Source organism: Elgaria multicarinata, chromosome 6, assembly GCF_023053635.1.
Source record: "Elgaria multicarinata webbii isolate HBS135686 ecotype San Diego chromosome 6, rElgMul1.1.pri, whole genome shotgun sequence".
In the NCBI taxonomy this organism is placed as follows: Eukaryota; Metazoa; Chordata; class Lepidosauria; order Squamata; family Anguidae; genus Elgaria; species Elgaria multicarinata.
In genome coordinates this window covers 48,076,895-48,096,641 of record NC_086176.1, presented here as the reverse complement: position 1 = coordinate 48,096,641, position 19,747 = coordinate 48,076,895, and the positions used below count along the sequence as shown (strand labels likewise).

The following is a 19,747-nucleotide window of genomic DNA, read 5'->3' as shown; positions in this document are numbered from 1 at the left end:
TTTGTAAGAGCTTGTGTTAAGAACAAATCTGATTTTTCAATATACCATGTGATTAATTTGGGGTATTTTATAAAAAATTAATCAAGCTACCCAATCAACTAAAACTGCCTGATACACACTTCAATACACAGAACTTTATTAAGTATATCTAAATAAAGACTACTATATTCTGCATTCAACCAAAAACAGGACAACTTACAATACTAAGATAAGAATAATAAAACAGAATAATAAAAACATAGCAAATCAGAGTCAATCCAACACCAAGCTTTTAGGAATACAATTCTAAATATAATAGTTATTTACTGTGACAAAACACTAGGGAATTCCACTTACCAATATGTCCCGCTTTTACTTTAAATGGTACATCAAACTGATACTGTAAAGATAAAACATTTTTTGAGAATTACTTCAGTATAAAATTAGTGGTTTATTTTAACTGTACAAGCCTTACACATGCATGAACATTGTACCACTTATCAAGATGAGTTTTATAAATAAATACTATATAAAGAAACCATTAAATACCATGCAGTGATGAGTAGCAAGACATATAACTTCTGGTACAAACTACATCTGACAAGGGTAATGAACCTAAGAGCCCCTTTATTTATTTACAATATTTGTATACTGTTCCACATCTAGACAGATTCTGTAATGGTGAACAACAAGAAATAAAATGAACAAAACATAAAAAGAAGAAACATGACATTAAAATCATTCTTAATACTGGCTGGTCAACCAAGGAAAGTTTCCTGGAAAAGAGCTGTTTTTAGGAGCCACTGAAAACAAAACAGTGTAGGTGCCTACATGACTTCTAGGAAGGGAGCCACCAAACTGAAGGCCCTTCTCCAGGTAGACTCTAGTTGGGCCATAGGTCCATGTAGAACCACCAGGATGATCTCAATGATTGACCTCAATGATTGATGACCTCAGTGATTGGATTTTTTGTTTATTCCATTCCTGCTCTTTTTGGTAACTACTTTATGGTTTCCCATTTTGTTTGATTCTATTGGTTAAAGCAAATATAAATATATTACTTACAGCCTTATAGTAGACTAATTGAAATCTTAACTTATTCATGATTTAAATGTGTCTATTTGAAGTGTGACTATGGCCATTGCTAGACGAGGCGTTAGCCCGGTGTGAGGCCCGGTCTCCCTCCTGTGCATCCAGATGACGCACAGGGGATCCTGGGGTCAGGCCGGGCTACGTCCTTGCTTGAACCAGGATAAGCGGATGTGCTTATTATTATTATTATTTATTTATATAGCACCATCAATGTACATGGTGTACATGGCCCGGTCTAGCAGGGTCTGTGGCTTTTCCCAGCTGCTCGCTTACTCGCAAGTAGCCGGGAGAAGCCATGGACTAGGCACAGCACTCCATAGGAGCGCTGTGCGCATCGGGACCAGGGGGGGGAATCAAGGACGGGGGGGCGTGGAGGGGGCATCGGACATGACGAGCGGGGATGGGGATGGGCATGGCGGACGGGGGGCAGACATGACGAGCGGGGACGGGCATGGTGGACGGGGGACGGGCATGACGAGCGAGGACGGGCATGGCGGACGGCGGGGGGGAAAAGGACGGGGACAGGCCTGGCGGACAGGGACAGGGCCTGGCGGACGGGGGGAGGATGGGCAAGCGATCGGGCAGGCGGGGCATCAGGCATTGTGTGTGTGGGAAATCAGGGGCAGGGGGAGCGGGGGACCCTTTATTTTTTTTTTAAAAAAAAAAACCCTACCTATTTTGGCGGCGTGCTCCTGCACACATGGCCCTTTAAGTTTTAAAAAAATGCCGGATGCCAAGGGGCTTTCCCTTGCCCTGTTGCGTGTTACGTCTGGAAAAGGGCGACGGCGCGCGCTAGCCGTAGCGCGCCGTCGCCCCTACTCCCCACCGGATTATGTGGTAGGTCTAGCAAGGCCCTCAGTCTCTATCCAATTTGCTAAATATACAGCATAAGAAGGTCGACAACTTTTAAGTGGACAACCCAAGCTTGAAGAGTTTTTGAGTTATATGCATAAATTACTTGCTCAATATGTTTTAATATGTTAGTTCTTTTATTATAGAGTCAACTATTGCAATAGTGGTTAATTTTTGTTTCCTCTGAACTTACCAGCGCATTTTCTTTTATTTCAAGATTCTTAAGCGCTACAGCTCCTGTTGTGAAAAAAAACAGTGATTAGAGAACTATGGTGATGTTTTATAAAATTATTTTACAACAGGAAATACTTTTTTCTATTCTGTGTACATTCCAATCTTCAATGGAATCTTACCTCAGATTAAAGGACCACCTTTCTCCATGGACTGCAGTCCAACAATGGAATTACCTGGGAGTAAGCTCTACTGAACTCTATTATTATTATTATTATTATTATTATTGAATCATAGAATAGCAGAGTTGGAAGGGGCCTACAAGGCCATCGAGTCCAACCCCCTGCTCAATGCAGGAATCCACCCTAAAGCATCCCTGACAGACGGTTGTCCAGCTGCCTCTTGAATGACTCTAGTGTGGGAGAGCCCACAACCTCCCTAATTATTTGCAACAAATTATTTGTTGCATTTGTATACCGCCCCATAGCCAAAGCTCTCTGGGTGGTTCACATAAGACTTACTTCTGAGTAGGCATGTTTAGGATTTTGCTATACTTTTGTACCTTTAAAATATATTAAGGCCTTAGCTACACCAGGCTATATCCCGAGGTAATACCCAGGATCGTCCCTGTGTGTCCAGATGATGCACAGGGGATCCCGGGATCAGGCAGGGATCATCCCTCCCTTGCCCCGGGATATAGCCCTACCCTTTGGCCCTGCTTTTTCTGCAGTCTCGGGCTGAGCCTGAGACCACGGAGCATGTGGCCCGTTTCCACGGCTTGACCCCGCTTCGCGCGATTACTTGCGCAGACCCGGGAGCCGCGCATGGGACACAGCACACCTCAGGAGCACTGCGCCCATCGGTGCTAGGGTGGGGGGAGCGGGGAAGTCATTTTTTTTAAAAAAAAAACTTACCTTGAGTCACTTGAGCGCTCATGCGCTGCCAGCCCTTTAAAAATTAAAAAATGGTGGGCGCAACACCTCTCTTCTTGAGGTCGTCGTGCCTTACGTGTTAACTGGGGTGAGATCTCGTGTTATTAACAACGCAAGGTCTCCCCTCCTCTCCCCCGGACTTTACAGTAGGTCTAGCTAAGGCCTAAGACACAGGACCAGTTTGCTCAATCAAACAGTCCACCATGACTTGTTTAAGCCATGGTGGGTTGTAGCAGAATGGGCTGCCATTTTAATATTCAAGTTGTGGCATAACCCTAAAACATGCATAACCCATGGTCCTGGGTTTGGACAACATGAAGAGCAAAAGCTGTGGCCTGAATATTCAGGATGGTGCCGTCATTTTGCACTAGATTTGGTACCTTTACCTCTGAATGTTTGTTTTTTAAAGGATTCAATCCTAGGCATGTTTACACAGAAAAAAGTCCTACAATTATCTACATTCCCCATAAAGGCTAGGGAATGCTGGGTGTTTAGGATCTTTTCCCATCTAAACATGCATAGGATTGTGCCTTTCCTCTATCTAAGACTACTGGAGAGCTTTGCTTGTGTCAATAAGATTTCTAGAACATCATTTCCCTTTCTGTCTCCCATCAATGGTAATCTTTTTGCCCACTGCTAACAATCTAAGAGACAAGCCACATGAGAATCACTTCATTTCAGAAGTCTTCTTTTCCTAATAAAAGGGTCAAGTATTACTAAAAGTCATTAGACTGTGTGTCTGATCCTGATTGACCTCACTGGTGGCCAAGAAAGCATAATCTCAGAAGCTGACCTTAGGGCTCAGGCAGGTTCATATGGCTGGGGGCAGTCCTTCAAATAACCTGCTCCAAAACTGTTCAGAACTTCAAAGGTTAGTACCAGTACTTTAAATCAAGTCTGGAAATAAATGGGTAATAAATACAACTGACTCATAATTGTTAAAAATGATCAAACCAACTAGCTTCCACAAGCATTCTAGCAGCAGAGAGCCAGTATGCTGTAGTGCCTAGAGTGTCAAGAGATCCAGGTTTTAGTCCTTACTCGGTCATAAAAGCTGACTGGGTGACTTTGGGACAGGGTTGTTGTGAGAATAAAATGGAGAGGAGGAGGTTTATGTACGCTGCTTTGAGTTCCTTGGAGAAAAAAGGCAAGCTAGAAATGTAATAAATTTTACACCAGCTGAAGTTACCAAACTGCCTTTAAATGGCAGCACTACAGAAGCTAGTCTGGCAGTTACCAGAGCATGTGTAATTAAAGTTAGTATCCTGTTTATTTCCTTTGAACTCGCCTCAGATCCTCTGCCAATTATTGTGTTAATCAAACCAAGCATCCTTGTCATTCTTATCTATGTACACATTAAATATCCGGAGCAAACATCCCAAAACTACACAGGCAAATACCCCAAACCCAATTTTATTGTTTTTTGCACATCAGAGGGATATGGGCATAAATATCTCTAAGTTCAGGGAACTGAAAGGATTTCAATGTTCAGCCACAACATACTCCAAAGTATTGTGTCATGCTTCTGAATTTCCTTTGCCTCCTCAAGGAGACATGCCTGTTCAGTTACAATTGCATTTGGTATACCACAAGGAAAATAATTAGAACAGCAGCAAACTCAAAACCAGCAAGAAGCCACACTCAAATGAATCTGAACTATCATGAAGCCTAAAGGAATCTGGGGAAGGTGGGGCTTCGGCCAAAAATAGGTTTCCTACTCAGGGTAGAATTGGAAAAACCAGTTCTGCAAGAGTGTGACATACTCTGTAGAAGGATCTATGTAGGACTATTTCCAGCAAGAGAAATCGTGATCTCACAACTAAAAAGAAATAGTACTTTCAAGGAAGAATTTAAGGAATTTGGAACTGAATAATAATAATAAAAAACCTACGGGTAGTATCGTATTGTGCCTGTGCACTAGAAGGGGTGATGATAGAATTATTCTATGATTCTATATGGAATCAGTTACCTAGGGAGGTTGTGGGCTCTCCCACACTAGAGGCATTCAAGAGGCAGCTGGACAACCATCTGTCAGGGATGCTTTAGGGTGGATTCCTGCATTGAGCAGGGGGTTGGACTCGATGGCCTTGTAGGCCCCTTCCAACTCTGCTATTCTATGATTCTATATGGGTGACTGTTGGTGCAGTGGAGATTTAATGATTCTACAAGCAAGCCCAAACAAACAGAAACACTCATTTCCAGAATGGGGCAGGCTATTGGAGCTTGCAGAAAGAAGCTCCACTGACCTATCCCAATCTGGAAACAAGTGTTTCTGCTAATTTCCGGGGTTACTTTTACAACCAGTAGTGGCCCTTTTGAAGGCACCATTACCTGCAGAGGCCTGTTTGTTGGGCACACGAGAAAGGGTTTTGTCCTGTGTTGCCCCCAAACTATTAAATGTTCTCTCTCAAAAGTACAATTGTCCCCATTCTTTTGGCCTTTAGAATGAGTGTAAAGACACAGCTTTTCGATTTAGCCTTTTTAAATGTGTAGTTTTTACTGTTTTACTGTCTTTATTGTTGTAAGGTTTTGTTGTTTTAAATTGTCATACTGCCTTTACATCTTATTTTAGCAGATAAGGTAGGATATAAATGTTGATTTTTTTTAAAAAAAAATAAACTGCTAATTCCCTGTTGCACAAGCAGTCATTCCTGCTGGCACAAAAGGAACAGCAGGAGTACAGTGGCAATATAAGATACTGCCCTAACTGGCAATGTTCTGTAATTCACACCAACTGATCTACTCTACAATGGTATCTATGTTGTATGAAAATACTCCAAGTGAATTGTGTCTGAATATACAGACCCTGTTCGCGCATCATGGCAGCGAATCGTGGATTATTATTATAATTATTATTATTATTATTATTAAAACAATCAATAAAACCGTACAGCATAAAAACAATATATAATGGTCAGCAATAAGATTCTAAAAAGGGAAGGCAGTGCCTTTAATGCCTGCTTAAAGATATTCAAAAAAGGCAGCAGGCACTTTTCAACTGGCAGGCCATTCCACAGCTGAGCGGCGGCAAAGGATAAGACTGTCTAGCATATGACTGCCAATCTCACATTTGGCAGTCATAGAAGATGACCTTCCGAGGACCTTAAGTAGCAGGCTGGAACACTGCTCATTGTAAGCAACATTTCGATTGGAATGACTGGAGGCTGTCAATGTGATATGCGAACCTGGATCCAGAGGTGAACCTATGGTTTGTTGTTATGTTAACCACTGGGTAGTTTAGCCCCCTAAGAAACTCAGTGGTCTGAGTTTGCACATCACGCTGACCATCTCTAATCACACCTATAGGAGGCTGTTTACAGTAAGTGGAAGCAGCTAGTGCTCAGCACAAACTAAGAACTCTGGTCTGGTATTTTCATGGTTATGTCCAACTTAGTTCTTTGTTATTCACATTTTACAAGCCAACGGGGGATGGGGAACCTTGGTTATCAGAACATATTAGTTCAGTTTCTACATTAGAAGACCAGAGTTCACTTCTAGAACACTTGGGTGGAAACTATGAAAATAAGTAGGAAAAAAAGGTGGGGGGAAATAGAGACAGGCCTGCTGGCATCTCTCTTTTTTTTTTTTTTGCACTTTCAGTATGAATAGATATCAATCATGACTGATTATTAATCACGTCTAAGAACATAAGAAGACCCATTCTGGATCACACCAAGCGTCCATCTAGTCCAGTCTGTTCACTCAGTGGCCAACCAGTGGTTGACTGGGAACCCACAAGCAGGAAACAACTGCAACAGCTCATGTTCCCCAGCAACTGGTGTACACAGGCACACGGCCTCTCAGGACTAGTAGCCATTGATAGCGTTTTCTTCCAGGAATTTGTCTAATCCCCTTTAAAAGCCATCCAAATTGGTGGCCATCACTATTCCTGTAGTAGAACTTCCTTTTATCTGTCCTGAATCTCCCACCAATCAGCTTCATGGGATGACCCCATGTTCTAGTATTTTGGGAGAGGGAGAAAAATGTCTCCCTATACACATTCTCCACACCACATATAGATTTGGCCAACTCTCCACTTACCCTCCTATTTTCCAAGCTAAACAATCCAACTGTTGTAACCTTCCCTCATAGAGGAATTGTGTGGATTTTATTACACAAAAATGCCTAACCTTTAATGCTGCTTCTCCCCCCCCTTTTTTAACTGAAAATAAAAATTTCTCACACTAATGCAATTAGTGTTAATTTAATCAAAAAAAAACCCACTATGGGACAGAAACATGACACAAATATATACCTTTTTAAGTGCTCCACCATTTGAGAGAATTCTCCTGTAATGAAGCATTAAAACTGCAACCCTAGTACATTTGTAGTTACATGGGTTTTCTTCTTATTGTTGTTTAAACACTCCAAATTTCAATACCTCCTGTGATATATCACCATCTATAAATAACTCCTATTAGTATTTAAAAAACCTTCTTCCAGTGCTTTCTTCTATTCTCTTAATACCAAAAATGTGCATGAAAATGCTGGTCTGACCACTGCATCAGACCAAAGATCCATTTAATCCAGCATTCTGTTCATTTTGGCTTAATCTACACCAAGCAGGATATTGCACCATGGAAGTGGTATATAGTAAAAGGCAGGAGCCACTCTACTGCTTTATAGCGATATTGAAGTGCACGGACAACCGTTGGTGACACATACCACATACCGCTTTCATACCCCTTTCATAGTGTTATATCCTGTTTGGTGTAGATGTGTCATGGGCCCCAACAGTTGTCAGTGCACGCTATAAAGCAGTAGTGTGGCTCCTGCTTTTTATATACTGCTTTCATATCGCTTTCATAGTGGAATATCCTGCTTGGTGTAGATGAGCCCATACAACAGGCAATTCAATATATTAGGATTCTACCAAAGGACTGCATATTACTAACAGTAAAATGTTTTATCAAGCATATACAGAAAGTTTTCTTAATGTCCTTGATGATAGTATTTACTTGGGAGGAAGAAAGGAGAGGGAAACTTATCAGTTCAAACCTAGAACAAGACCAAATTGATCAAGTAGGACCTCTTGCTAAATGTGAGAGTTAGACAAAGTTGCCTACTTGACTTTATCATTTTCATTTTCCACTTCTCAAAATTATTTTCACTGTTGACATTGCAAATATATTTTACACACTTAAAACACACACCTTTCAATTTTGTCAAATAGAGATTCACCTGACATATTGCTGATATTTCAAGCCAACCCTAAATTCTGAAGGCTTTTAAACTGACTTACTTTGTTAAAAATTGTGCTATTTGTTTTAAAGAAACTGTTCCAAAAGAAAATTAAAAAGAAAATGCTGCTGCCAAAAGAGAAAACCTGTTGAACTTCCTTCTGTATAAAAAAACTTTACACATTTTGAAACAGTACACACTACAGATTTACATCACACACCAAATAATTAGACAGGCCACACAGTTCTGATGTCTAGAAGTCTCCTCAAGACTGGATCACACTCAGGCTTTTCCTGAAAGTGATCCAGCCAGCCATGGTCTGTATAGCCCGCAACAGAGTGTGCAGTTTTATTGCTGGTATTTTTATTATTGTGTAGTTTTATTGTTATATTTTATTGTTGTTTTGATGGTATGACACTGTACAATAACTGCTTTGACAGTGGTATGACACTGTATGTTAACCCTTCCTTCTATTAATTATTTCAGACCAAGAAAGACAAGTTGAGTAAACTAATTTGTGGCATGATCTAACATAAATATCACTACTGGATTACACTTGTTTTAGTCATCCAGTGAACCAGCACGGGAACAGCCTCCTCAAACTACCAGCAGTGTTATCAGTGACACAAAATCAATGACAAAAATTTAAATGAAATGATATTCATGCCAAAATTTATAGATTCTACTGTTTAAATAGAAGTCCATGATCTTGTAACCTTGCTGAAACTGAGGCCTTAGCTAGACCTAAGGATTATCCCAGGCAAATGGAGGGGTCCTGGGATATAGGCCTGGTCTAGCCATGACCTAAGATATGGGTCTGGTCAGTGCCTGGAAGGGAGACTGTCTGGAAACCTTACCCACCACCTTACATTCTATTAAAGGCAGTTAGGATATAAATGAAACCAAACCAAACTTCAGGGAGAGGTTTAGGGCTAATATAGGTAAATAAAATAGCTTTTACTATTGCCACTCAAGAATAGATCAAATCAAATGTACTGATCCCGCAAAATGAGTGACAACATACGGTGCAACGTATTAACGAAGTAGTATGGTGTGGCAGTGGCAAACGCACTTAAATTCCTATTTTGTGTTCCCACCCTTTTTGCCCGTCAGGGAGAAAGTGACCGTACAAAGTGTTTCCGCTTCTCCTACGCTGGGCTCCTTTTAAACAACACAACTTCCTAAAGGGAGCAGAGAACTGAGCAGGTGAGAAAGGGCAAGGCATGCAAAGCGCTGTCCACGTGACAGGGGCCTGCCAGGCTGACGCACAAGTGCAACCAAGTCAGCAAGACGGCTCGGCCGGAGGGGGCCCCTGAGAGGGCAGCGCAGCAGCCAGCGGCGGCGGGGCTCTGAGGAGCCCGCGGCTTCCTCAGCGCGAGAAGGGCCACTCTCACGCAGAACCACGCTTACATACATTCCCCTTCCATTTCCCCCCCCCCCCTTCTCTCTCTGTTGCACACACGCATGCATGCATGCATGCGCGCTCCCGCACACCGAGGGACCAGTGACAGCACCACGCGTCGGAGGAGGAGCCCGTCAGCCACCTTCTGCAGAAAGGAGCTGTTGAAGGCGCGCACGCGGGGTGGGGGGGTGCATTAGACCAGGGCGGACTTAAGGCTCTCGTTACCTCCCCAGATGCCAAGCTTGAGCTGGGAACTGTCCAGGTTCACCACATAATCGCCCAGGAAGCGGTTCAGGACGTCCACGACCACCGACTCGAACACCATCCTCAGGAGCGGCTCGCTCCACTTTCTGCCGAGCCTGGCTTCTTCTGCTGACGACGGTTCGAAATGTCAACCCTATAGAAAGCCCCCGGCCTGCCCGCCGCCCCCTCCGCTCCGCGGTGCCGAACAGGGTGGCGTCTGTCTGGCCACTCGCTGGCTCGGCGTGTTGTACCCAGACTCGCCCAGCCTACTGCGCAGGCGTACAAGGGACGTTTGGGCGCTGCCGAGAGAGCCCTTCCCAGCAAAGCTCGGAACGTACAAGCCGCCGCTCTCGGTCCTCCCTGTTCCCGCCTCTCCCTCCTTCTCTGGCGAAGAAGCGACGATGTAGCCTAAGATGTGCTGGCGCTGCGCGCGCGCAGACACACACACACACACATACACACACAGGGAGGGAGGGAGAGGGGTGGCCTTCTTTGTCGCGCGAGACTCCAAATGACGGTTAAACTGTCCCTCTTTCTCTCCACCGGGCCCCAACGAGACAGGCGGCCTTGAACCCAAAAGCAGAGGCGGGAGAGGGCGCCTTATGTTGTTGTGTTGTGGCTCCTGCCTTTACCCCCTTCCCGACGTGTTATTAACAAATGGTCGCGTGTCATCACGTTCTTTCGGTTCTGCTCAAAAAAGCGTATGAGGCGCACGTCCCAAGCAATGTACCCGCCTCGAGACTCGTAGTCAATATAGCCCAGTTTTGTTTCCTGGGATGGCTGTGTAACTATTGCCATAAATACTGTGGGAACCACAAGCCTCTTAAAACCGAGCGATCATATCAGCCCTTCTTGAGCCCTCCTCCCATATGAGTGGGATGTACCATGTACTGTAAAGGTCTCAGTATGAAGTAATGTTGGGAGTAGCTTCCTAGATGTCGAGTTACGATTTATTTATTACATTTATAGTCCGCCCAATAGCCGAAGCTCTCCGGACGGTTTACAAAAGTTAAAAACAATGAACATTAAAAATAGATATACAAAATTTAAAGCCACCAAAAGTATAAAAAAAAACAATATCCATTTAAAACAACTTTTCTACAGTCAGCTAAAACTTATTTTTTTAGGTTTGTAATCCTATGTTCTCTGTGCGGATTTGAAACAGTTACTAGGTTATTTTATTATGAGGTGCCCTAATCATGTTGGAAATGCTCAGGAAAGTGCTGTACATATAAATAAATACATACATATCCAACACCAATCATATCAAGCAAGTTCAATGTTCTGCCCAACTAGGGAAGAGGGGAGCGCATACATTTTACACAGGTTTCAGAGCCAGCCAGGATTGGTTATCCAAAATGTGTGCCACTCAGTGGTGAAAGTAAGGGGGTGCAGTCTGATAAGTCCTTTACTAACAGTGTTCTACTCAGAAGTAAACACCATTGAGTTTGCAGCCTTATGTATTTATTGCAGTCTTCTTATACCGCCCTAAGCAGATTTGATTCCAGGGTGGTTTACAAAATTAAAATATCAAATAAAATAAAACCACTTAAGAAAAATAACCAGCAGCTAAAGCAGAGCAAACAGCAAGAAATCAAATGACTAAGGGTGCAATCCTATGCATGTTTAAACAGAAAAACATCCTACATGCTTGCTGGGGAATGCTGAGAGTTGTAGGTTTTTTCTTTCTTTCTGAACAGGTGTAGGATTACATCCTAAATACTTTAAAACCTGGAAGAATAGAAAGGTTTTCTTCTAATGCATCTTTCCCATTGGATCCAGTTACCAACATAGGTAGGCAACTTGTGGCCCTCCAGATGTTTTGGCCTACAACCACTGGCTATGATGGGCAGGACTGATGGGTATGACAGGCCAAAACATCTGATGTGCCACAAATTCCCCCCATATTCTTCCTCTCTCTTCCCCCCCCCCCCGCCCCCACCCCCAGTTGTATTCTCCTTGACTGTAATTTGGGCTCTGTTTTTGTTTGGGGCTGTTAAATTGAAATGGTGCCAAATAGCATAGTTAAAGAAGTGTGGGGCTACAAGATCACACCCATACTACCTCAAGAGATTTTTTTCCCTCCCTAATTTTCCCATTGGTGCAGTCCTAGGGCCTAACTTGTTTGAACTGGTTCAAGCAGCAGAAGGTTCAAAAGATATTACCAAGTATGCACATTGCAAACAAGTCTCCTCAAGCAAAATCTCTAGAATCTATTGAAAATCTACTCTGGAGGAGCTTCCTATGCAAGGAAAGAAGGAATCACTCTCCTGGTTCCACTAACAACGGCAGTTACATCAGCTGAATGATACTACCAGATCCAGCCTATACCTGTAGAAAAGTTCTAAGTATTATTGGATTATTATAATATGCTCTTTATGGGGCTACCCTTGAGCCTGGTCTTGAAGCTGCAGCTGGTGCAGAATGCAGCTGCAAGGCTACTGACAGAAGCCTCTTTTTGACAGCGTGTTACAGCTAAAAACTGCACTGCTTGCCAAAAGTTACCACACCATGTTTAAAGTTCTGTTGTTAACATAAAGCGCGAAACTGATGCCCCTACTCAGTCCTTGTGGTCATCAGAAGGAGCACTTCTGATACTGCATGCTCTGGAATGCACTTCCTATTAACATTAGATAGGCATTTTCAATTTTAATCTTTAGACATCTGCTGAACACCCACCTCTTCATGCAGGCTTTCCCAAGGTGTGACCCAGCCAGTTTTATTGCTGACTAGTGATGATTTTATTGTATTTTTATGGTTATATTATTATAGGCCTGTTCTGATGACATGCTAAGCCATGGTTAGGTCACTAACCCTTTTGCAGCAAATGGTTACTGAGTATATTTAAAACATAGTTGTATAGCCACCATGGTTAGGAATGGTTGCACAACACACTAAGCCATAACGTTTAGCTTAAAATGCTTAACCGCCATGGTTTAGCATGTTGTCTGAACAGGGCCTATTATTGTTTATGTTTTGATAATTCACTAGAAAACAGTGTATAAACCTGAGTAACAAAATACATTTTTAAAAGTAACTTGATAGTTCATGTTTCCAGCGTTTTGATTCAACAAATGATATCATCTCACTTGCTCTGTATTTAAACTAGAATTGGCTCTGAAGCCACTGGGACAAATGGCCAAAATTTCTCGAAGAATGGAAATAACATTAATGTTGTATAGCTTATGGTATTAAAAATTTCAAAGCATTTACTCTAAAATAGTTCTGGAACACTGCAGTTAACTTAACGGAATTTCCTTGAGAATTCTCAGTGTAAATAATTGATCTGAGGATGGGACCAAAGAGGATAAATTAATCTGATCTGTAAATCCTAAAATCACATCATAAAGACCTAGAATAAAGTTTTTATTTATTCCATGTGGGCATGGCTAAAAGTTCCTGTGTTTCTGAATAGCTGTGTGTGGGCTTTTTTAAGCTTTCAGAGTATATTATTTTGCTAATGGAAAGAACAATGCAATTACATTGCAGTATGTTTCTTGAAGTGTTTATTTGTACATCTGCCAAAAATGAGGTTTATATTCAAATGCAAGTATCTTGTTGAAAAGTGAATAGCAAAGTGCCGCTGACCAACATATATTGATCATTGACTCAAATTAAATCATATTATATTAGCATTATTATGCAGCTGTTCTCACAGTTCAAAAAATCTATCGAAGGAGTATACTTTTCAGGGATCTGGCAGGATCAGAAAAAAATCTACCTCAGAAATAGCCTATATTTTCATGTTTAGAATTTGTTTTATAATCTGATCCATGGGAATGATACAGCAAAGATACAGGTGCATATTATTCCCCTCTAACTAGACTAGGCCTACTGTATCTCCATCATATATTCAGGACTATGGCATGAATATTTAAATGAAAATTTTAATGAAATGAGATTCATGCCAAAATCTATAGATTCTACTGTTTAAATAGAAGTCCATGATATTGTAACCTTGCTGAAACTGAGGCCTTAGCTAGACCTAAGGATTATCCCAGGCAAATGGAGGGGTCGTCCCTGCCTGCTCCCGGGATCCCCTGTGTGTCATTTGGATGCACAGGGATGATCTTGGGACAATCCCAGGATATTGGCCTGGTCAAGTTATGGCCTCAGTCTGTTAATCTTTAAGAAATAAAGCCAGAGGCCTCCTTCAATACTCATCTGTCAGCAGTCATTCTATCTGGCTACAGAAGAAGGTAAGAAGAGAAGGGAAGCAGGCCTATCCTTTCAGTTCACAGAGACCAGCAACCTTTGATTACTCCTCTCCTTCAATGGGTTTCGATTCCAACTGGTCATTAAGGGCTATGCAACTAGAAAATAGTGCCAGTTTCCCTTTTTGTTTTCCCTCTTCCCTCCCAAACCCTTTCTCTTTTGTATCATTTCTTTTTAGTTGTAAGCTTGGTAAGGAGTGATGTTTTTTACTGATATGTAAGCCATTCTGGGAGCATTGTTTGGCTGAAGAGCAGACTAAAAAACATTTAAATAAATCGGGCAGAATTCAACATCAGGTGAGCAGACATCCACTCATGCAACAGGACTTTCTCTCTCTCTCCTCCCACTTGCAGCACCCTGTACCTCCCAAAAATCTGCTCCGGAAGATCTCTCAAACCTCTGAGCGGATTCTGAGGGCAAAAGGGATAGTTTCTTCTATCCATGGGAGCTGTCCCTGCAATCCAGAACATTAGATAATCAGCACTCTGGATCACATGGAGTGCCCCATGGATAGGGGTGGCTCTCCTCGTGTCATCCTTTGTGTATAGACAGCAATGAGAGGGTGTCACTTTTCCCTTCAATCCAGCTGATCAACTGGACTGCATGGAAAAGACTGTCATTCTAGTGTTGCTATTAGTAACTGGGTGGGGAAAGCTTTAGCCTTCTCCCCTCTCAACACCCCTGAAACACCCATGTTCACTACTTCTATGCCACTAATAGCAGCAAAAAAGCAGCAATCCCCGTTTTGGTTGTTGAGGGTGGTAGAAAGTTTTAGCCTCCCACAGAAACTCCAAAGGAAACAGAATTGCTGCTTCCATGCCACTAATGGCAGGGAATCAGTGATTCTGGTTGGGGTCACTGTGTGTGTGGGGAGGCTTTAGTCTCATCTTCTCCCAGCAGTAACCATGAAACAGCTCCATTTCCCTGTATAGGTATATGTACGTGTCCAGCCCCCAACCCACCACCCTGCACAGAATGTGTCTCTGAGGGCCAGAATATTTGCCTATCCCTGTTTTACAATTTCCTTTGTTTGAAAGTGCTTTTATTTTGGAATTAACAACACTCAGAATGAGACTTCATTGATGTTTCCACGCTGGCCCTGAAAAAGGCGCTCTGCGAAAATCATTAAGGAGGGTCTATGTTCTAATAAAATGTAATGACCATAGTATGGCCAAAGTAAAAGATAAAAGTTTTACATAGTTTTAGGGTTACATCAATGATGTACATCAATACATCAATGATGTATTGAGCATTGATTTTTAAATTGTAGTCAGAGTTTTAAAATCTAATTAATTTATGCTTCTTTAAAATGCTCTGAGTCTTTGAGCTCCTTAAAGAAATTAAATTAATTAGACTCTAAAGCTCTGACTACAATCTAAGAATCTAACATGATCAGGACATTGATTTTCATTTTTAGTACATAGATCTAGAAGGCTGGGCGGGGGGGGGGGAAATACCAGTTCTTTTCAGTATGACATCTTCAGGTAAAAGTTGTTAGGACTAATATTACACACACACACACTCACAGAGGTCAGACGTTTAGGGGGGCATATTTATAACATTTTTCAGTACAGTTGCCTTATAATGAAAAAACATCGCTTCTGAAAATTACTTCCTTGGATGTTTTTGAAATTTAACCTTCTATGGGAAGATTTCATTCCACCCCTGCCAGGAAAGTACTATAAATAACAAAGTCTTACATTTTTAGTCTTGCCACAAGAACCAGAGTGGATATTATTATGCCCCATTTTTCTCTGCAGTCTGCCCATAGCCGGGAAACCTAGATTCAATGCAATTACATAATGCCCTTTATCGCCAATATTTACTTTGATAATAAAAAGAGAGGTCAATATAGTAAATTGTTAACATTTGAAAGATATTTACAATTAAAAATCTATTGAATAACAGGCAGGTTTATATGCATTAGATGAAATCCACTCCCCCTTGGGTTCCCCAGATGGCCAAGCTGCCTTGCCCTGACACCACCCCCTTTCTACCAACCACCAATCATGTGGTGGTTGCCTGGCTTTTGTGCAGTTCTTTCTCCATTCTAATGGGTTAAAATGTCTCTCCGAAGGTTTAATTACTGGCAAGAGATTTAAGCTGAAACATGCAAGTATTTTTACCACTGCCCCTTTTGCCTTTGGCTCTGCCTACCACTGGAATGCGGCCCCCAAGAGCTTCTCTGAAATCAGATTTGGCCCTCAGGTGGAAAGATGTTCAACACCCCTGTATTGATGTATTGAATAACAGGCATAGGATATCTGTGTTAAATATAAATTCTCCCTCCCATAGCAGTAAGACATATTGCTTTTCTTCATTGACTATACTGTTTCCCTCTGGTAGCAGTCATTGAAAACTGGGGAAATTGCAGGGTCAACAAGGATGGTGAAGATGCCACAATGAGGAGGAATGAGCCATAGCTCAGTAGTATTACAGTGCATGCTTTCATGTTGATGATCCCACATTCAGTCTGCAAGCAGCAGGTATGAGCGAAATCTCTGACAATCTGGTTTCTTGTGACTTGAGCCCATTACTCCGTGTCCTGCACTCTGGGATGATCGAGAAGTGATCCTGGCCCTCCTCTGTGTGACAACCTTTCAGGTATTTGAAGAGTGCTATCATGTCTCCCCTCAATCTTCTCCAGGCTAAACATGACCAGTTCTTTCAGTCTCTCCTCATAGGGCTTTGTTTCCAGACCCTAAATCATCGTTGTTGCCCTCCTCTGAACACGTTCCAGGAGGAAAAGAAAGAAGACTCCATTTTCCATTCTCCAGACCCCCACCCCATTAGGTGCCCTTAGCCCCACCTACTGCTAGAATGTGGCCTCCATGACCCATTATAAATTAGAATTTGGGCCCTGGGCTGAAAAAGGTTTGTCATCCCTTCATTGGAGCTACTACATGGAGGTTGTTGCCAATACCTGTAATATTTCACTAACAACCCTCTTGAAAACTGAAAGAGGTGTAGCAGCAAGTAAGCATTCGGAATTAAAATGATGTTTCTATGCAGCACTTATTATAATTCTATGTTATCCAGCAATATCCTTCCCCACAGCTAAGATCCTTCTGTAATGATTACTCAGAAAGCAGTAGCATTCAGCAAAGGTCCCATGCACCTTTAGCTAGTAGCCCTTCCTGTTTAGTACAGCAGCATTACTAACTACTAGTCTCTTAAATGCCCCTTAATTAGTCAGTTCCTGTTCTCTGATTTCCTCCCCTCCCCCTACCGCCTCTACATTAAAAAGACAAAAAATATTAGAGATAATCAGTATTAAAGCCCTCTTCCATTGAGGAGCAGGAACTACTTAAGGAGCATTAAGAAATCATTCATTAGTAGCACTATTGATGCACTAAACACACAGCAATAACAGGCAGAAGTGGAAGGAGGGAGCTATCAATTAAAGTCCCATTCATATGATCATTACATCTTAACCCTCAAATAATCCAACAACAATCCACAGGTTATTTGAGGGTTGTTTCACCATCAAACAAACCATGCCGCCTAGGTTTGGATGACATGACAAATGATGTCCACATGGGTAATTAGGCAAATACTGCACAGCATGCACCATAGCTTAAATAAGCCACCATGGAGTCTTCAAGTCACAGTAATTCAGTAGTTCTGAAAAGCCTCAATAATGCTTTGCCAAATTGCACTGGAAATGTTGTTGCTGGAATTGTTATTTTAATTTTTAAGAATTACTACAAATGTGGGAGGAAACCATGAGCACAACACAATAAATACATAAATACTGGAACACAATCACAGGGTGGCTAATAAGCTACGTGGTTTGCTAACCACCCTGTGCATGCTGGTCACAGGCCGAGAGGATTAGTACAATTATGGGCTGTTGTAGGGTTCTGGGGTGGCTTGTCAACCATGGCAACAAGCTACCCTGGCCAGCTTCACATGACACAGGAAGCTGTGCTGCTGACAATAATTATGCTAATCCCCTGGATTCGCAACCAGCATGCACGACGAGGGAAATAAGTCACTGTGGCTTATTTCCCCTGCCATAATTGTGCAAAGACAGTCAAAGGGTTGCAACATCATCCGGATTCTCTGCAAAATGTGGATGGACAAAGGATGACAATTCCAGACTAAACTGATTAGGCTGACCATATGGAAAGGAGGACAGGGCTCATGTATCTTTAACAGTGGTATAGAAAAAGGAATTTCAGCAGGTGTCATTTGCATGCATGCAGCACCTGGTGAAATTCCCTCTTCATCACAACAGTTAAATCTGCAGGAGCCCTGCCACCTGCTGAAATTCCCTTCTCTATACAACTGTTAAGGATACAGGAACCCTGTCCTCCTTTTTATATGGTCACCCTAAAACTGATAGTATATTGAAGCACAATAATAGTAGACATGCTTTCTTAGCCATATGTGTTCCCCTGCCCATAATGCTGCTGCCTCGTTATATGGCAACATAGCAGCTGCTGACAGGCTTTGGAACATGGAGAATAACACAGAACTTTAACAGTTTCCAGGGGGACAGCCATATTAGTCTACTGCAGCAATTGCTCCCATCTCTTACCACACTATAGACTGTCATAATAATGAAGGGCAACAGGGAGGGTAAGGTTTTGCTTTTCCTTCTGCCTGGAACCTCATCTGACATTGTCCTGGGGAGAAGAAAGGAATAGGTTACGTGTCATCTGCCTGCTGCACTCTTGACATCGTTGCCCATTGCTTAGTGTTACTATGATGCAATTGCTAGGCTCCATGGGACTGATTGCTGCTGTTACTCCAGTAGTTAGGTTCATAACACTCACGTTTTCTACACAAGGCATTTGCTGTGTGCTCATCATTTCCTACTCATGTTTGTTTATGGGTTCTTTACGCAATGTCGTGGCCCTCCAATTTCGCTTCTGTTTTTAAACAGCACTTTTTGTGAGGGTGGTGGTGGGTTTTAGAGCACTTTTTGTGAGGGGTTTTTTTAGAGCAGGGAAAATGCAGTGTTGTTTATGAAAGTGAAAGAAAAGAAAATGCTTTTTTCCAGTTGTGTAATGATGCTATTCTGCTAGACCACAATGCCACCTAGAGATTAAGTAGTGGAAAAGCAGGAAAGGAAAGGCTCTTCGTAAAGTACTTGGATCTCAATTCTGCAGTGAAACTGAAAGTAGATACTGCAGATTAACAGCCTCCTGTATAGAAAAGCTCATCATGAATGTGTATGGTTCTGATACTGCTGGCAGAAAATAAGGCACCAACTCGTATGTTGGGCTGCAAGCAAGAGACTTAGCATCAACCAAGCTCACTCAATGGCAGGATAGGATATTGCTGCCACGATCCTTCCTTTCACACAGAGTATACATGATCAGAGTGGTGAAAGTGTGATTACAGGTGGATTACTTTAGTTCTTTCTGTCCTTATTTAAGGTTATGTGGGAGTTATTTGTTTCAAAGTAAATGTAGATAAATTATTCAAGACCAAAAATATCTGATCTTGTGGATTCTATGGCCTTGATCATCATCACTCAAGCAAATTATTCTGGAGGTCACTGGAACTAGTCCGGGGTAAGCGGTCTGAGGATGACTGTGCCCTGTTGTGATGGAGGAGGGGTGTGTGTGTGTTTGCATTAATTAATTTCTCTGGCTAGTCTTTCACACAGGAGTGGAGCAGATGGGCAATTGTTTCCTAACAAAGTGATAGATTTCTGTAATTAAAACCC

General features: G+C 42.1%; 1 protein-coding gene across 3 annotated transcripts in view; it reads right to left on the bottom strand.

Annotated features, from left to right (window-relative positions):
- Positions 1-10,038, bottom strand: part of VPS13A (vacuolar protein sorting 13 homolog A) — a 135,192-nt gene extending 125,154 nt beyond the window's left edge. For all 3 annotated transcript variants that reach the window (XM_063129359.1, XM_063129360.1, XM_063129361.1), the window contains exons 1-3: positions 9,835-10,038; positions 2,117-2,160; positions 337-379 (exon numbers count right to left, since the gene is read on the bottom strand). In XM_063129359.1, coding sequence (XP_062985429.1) covers positions 337-379; positions 2,117-2,160; positions 9,835-9,934 — 187 coding nt within the window. In that variant the 5' untranslated portion in view covers positions 9,935-10,038. The remainder of the gene's footprint in view (positions 1-336; positions 380-2,116; positions 2,161-9,834) is intronic.
- Between the last annotated feature and the right edge of the window lie 9,709 nt (positions 10,039-19,747).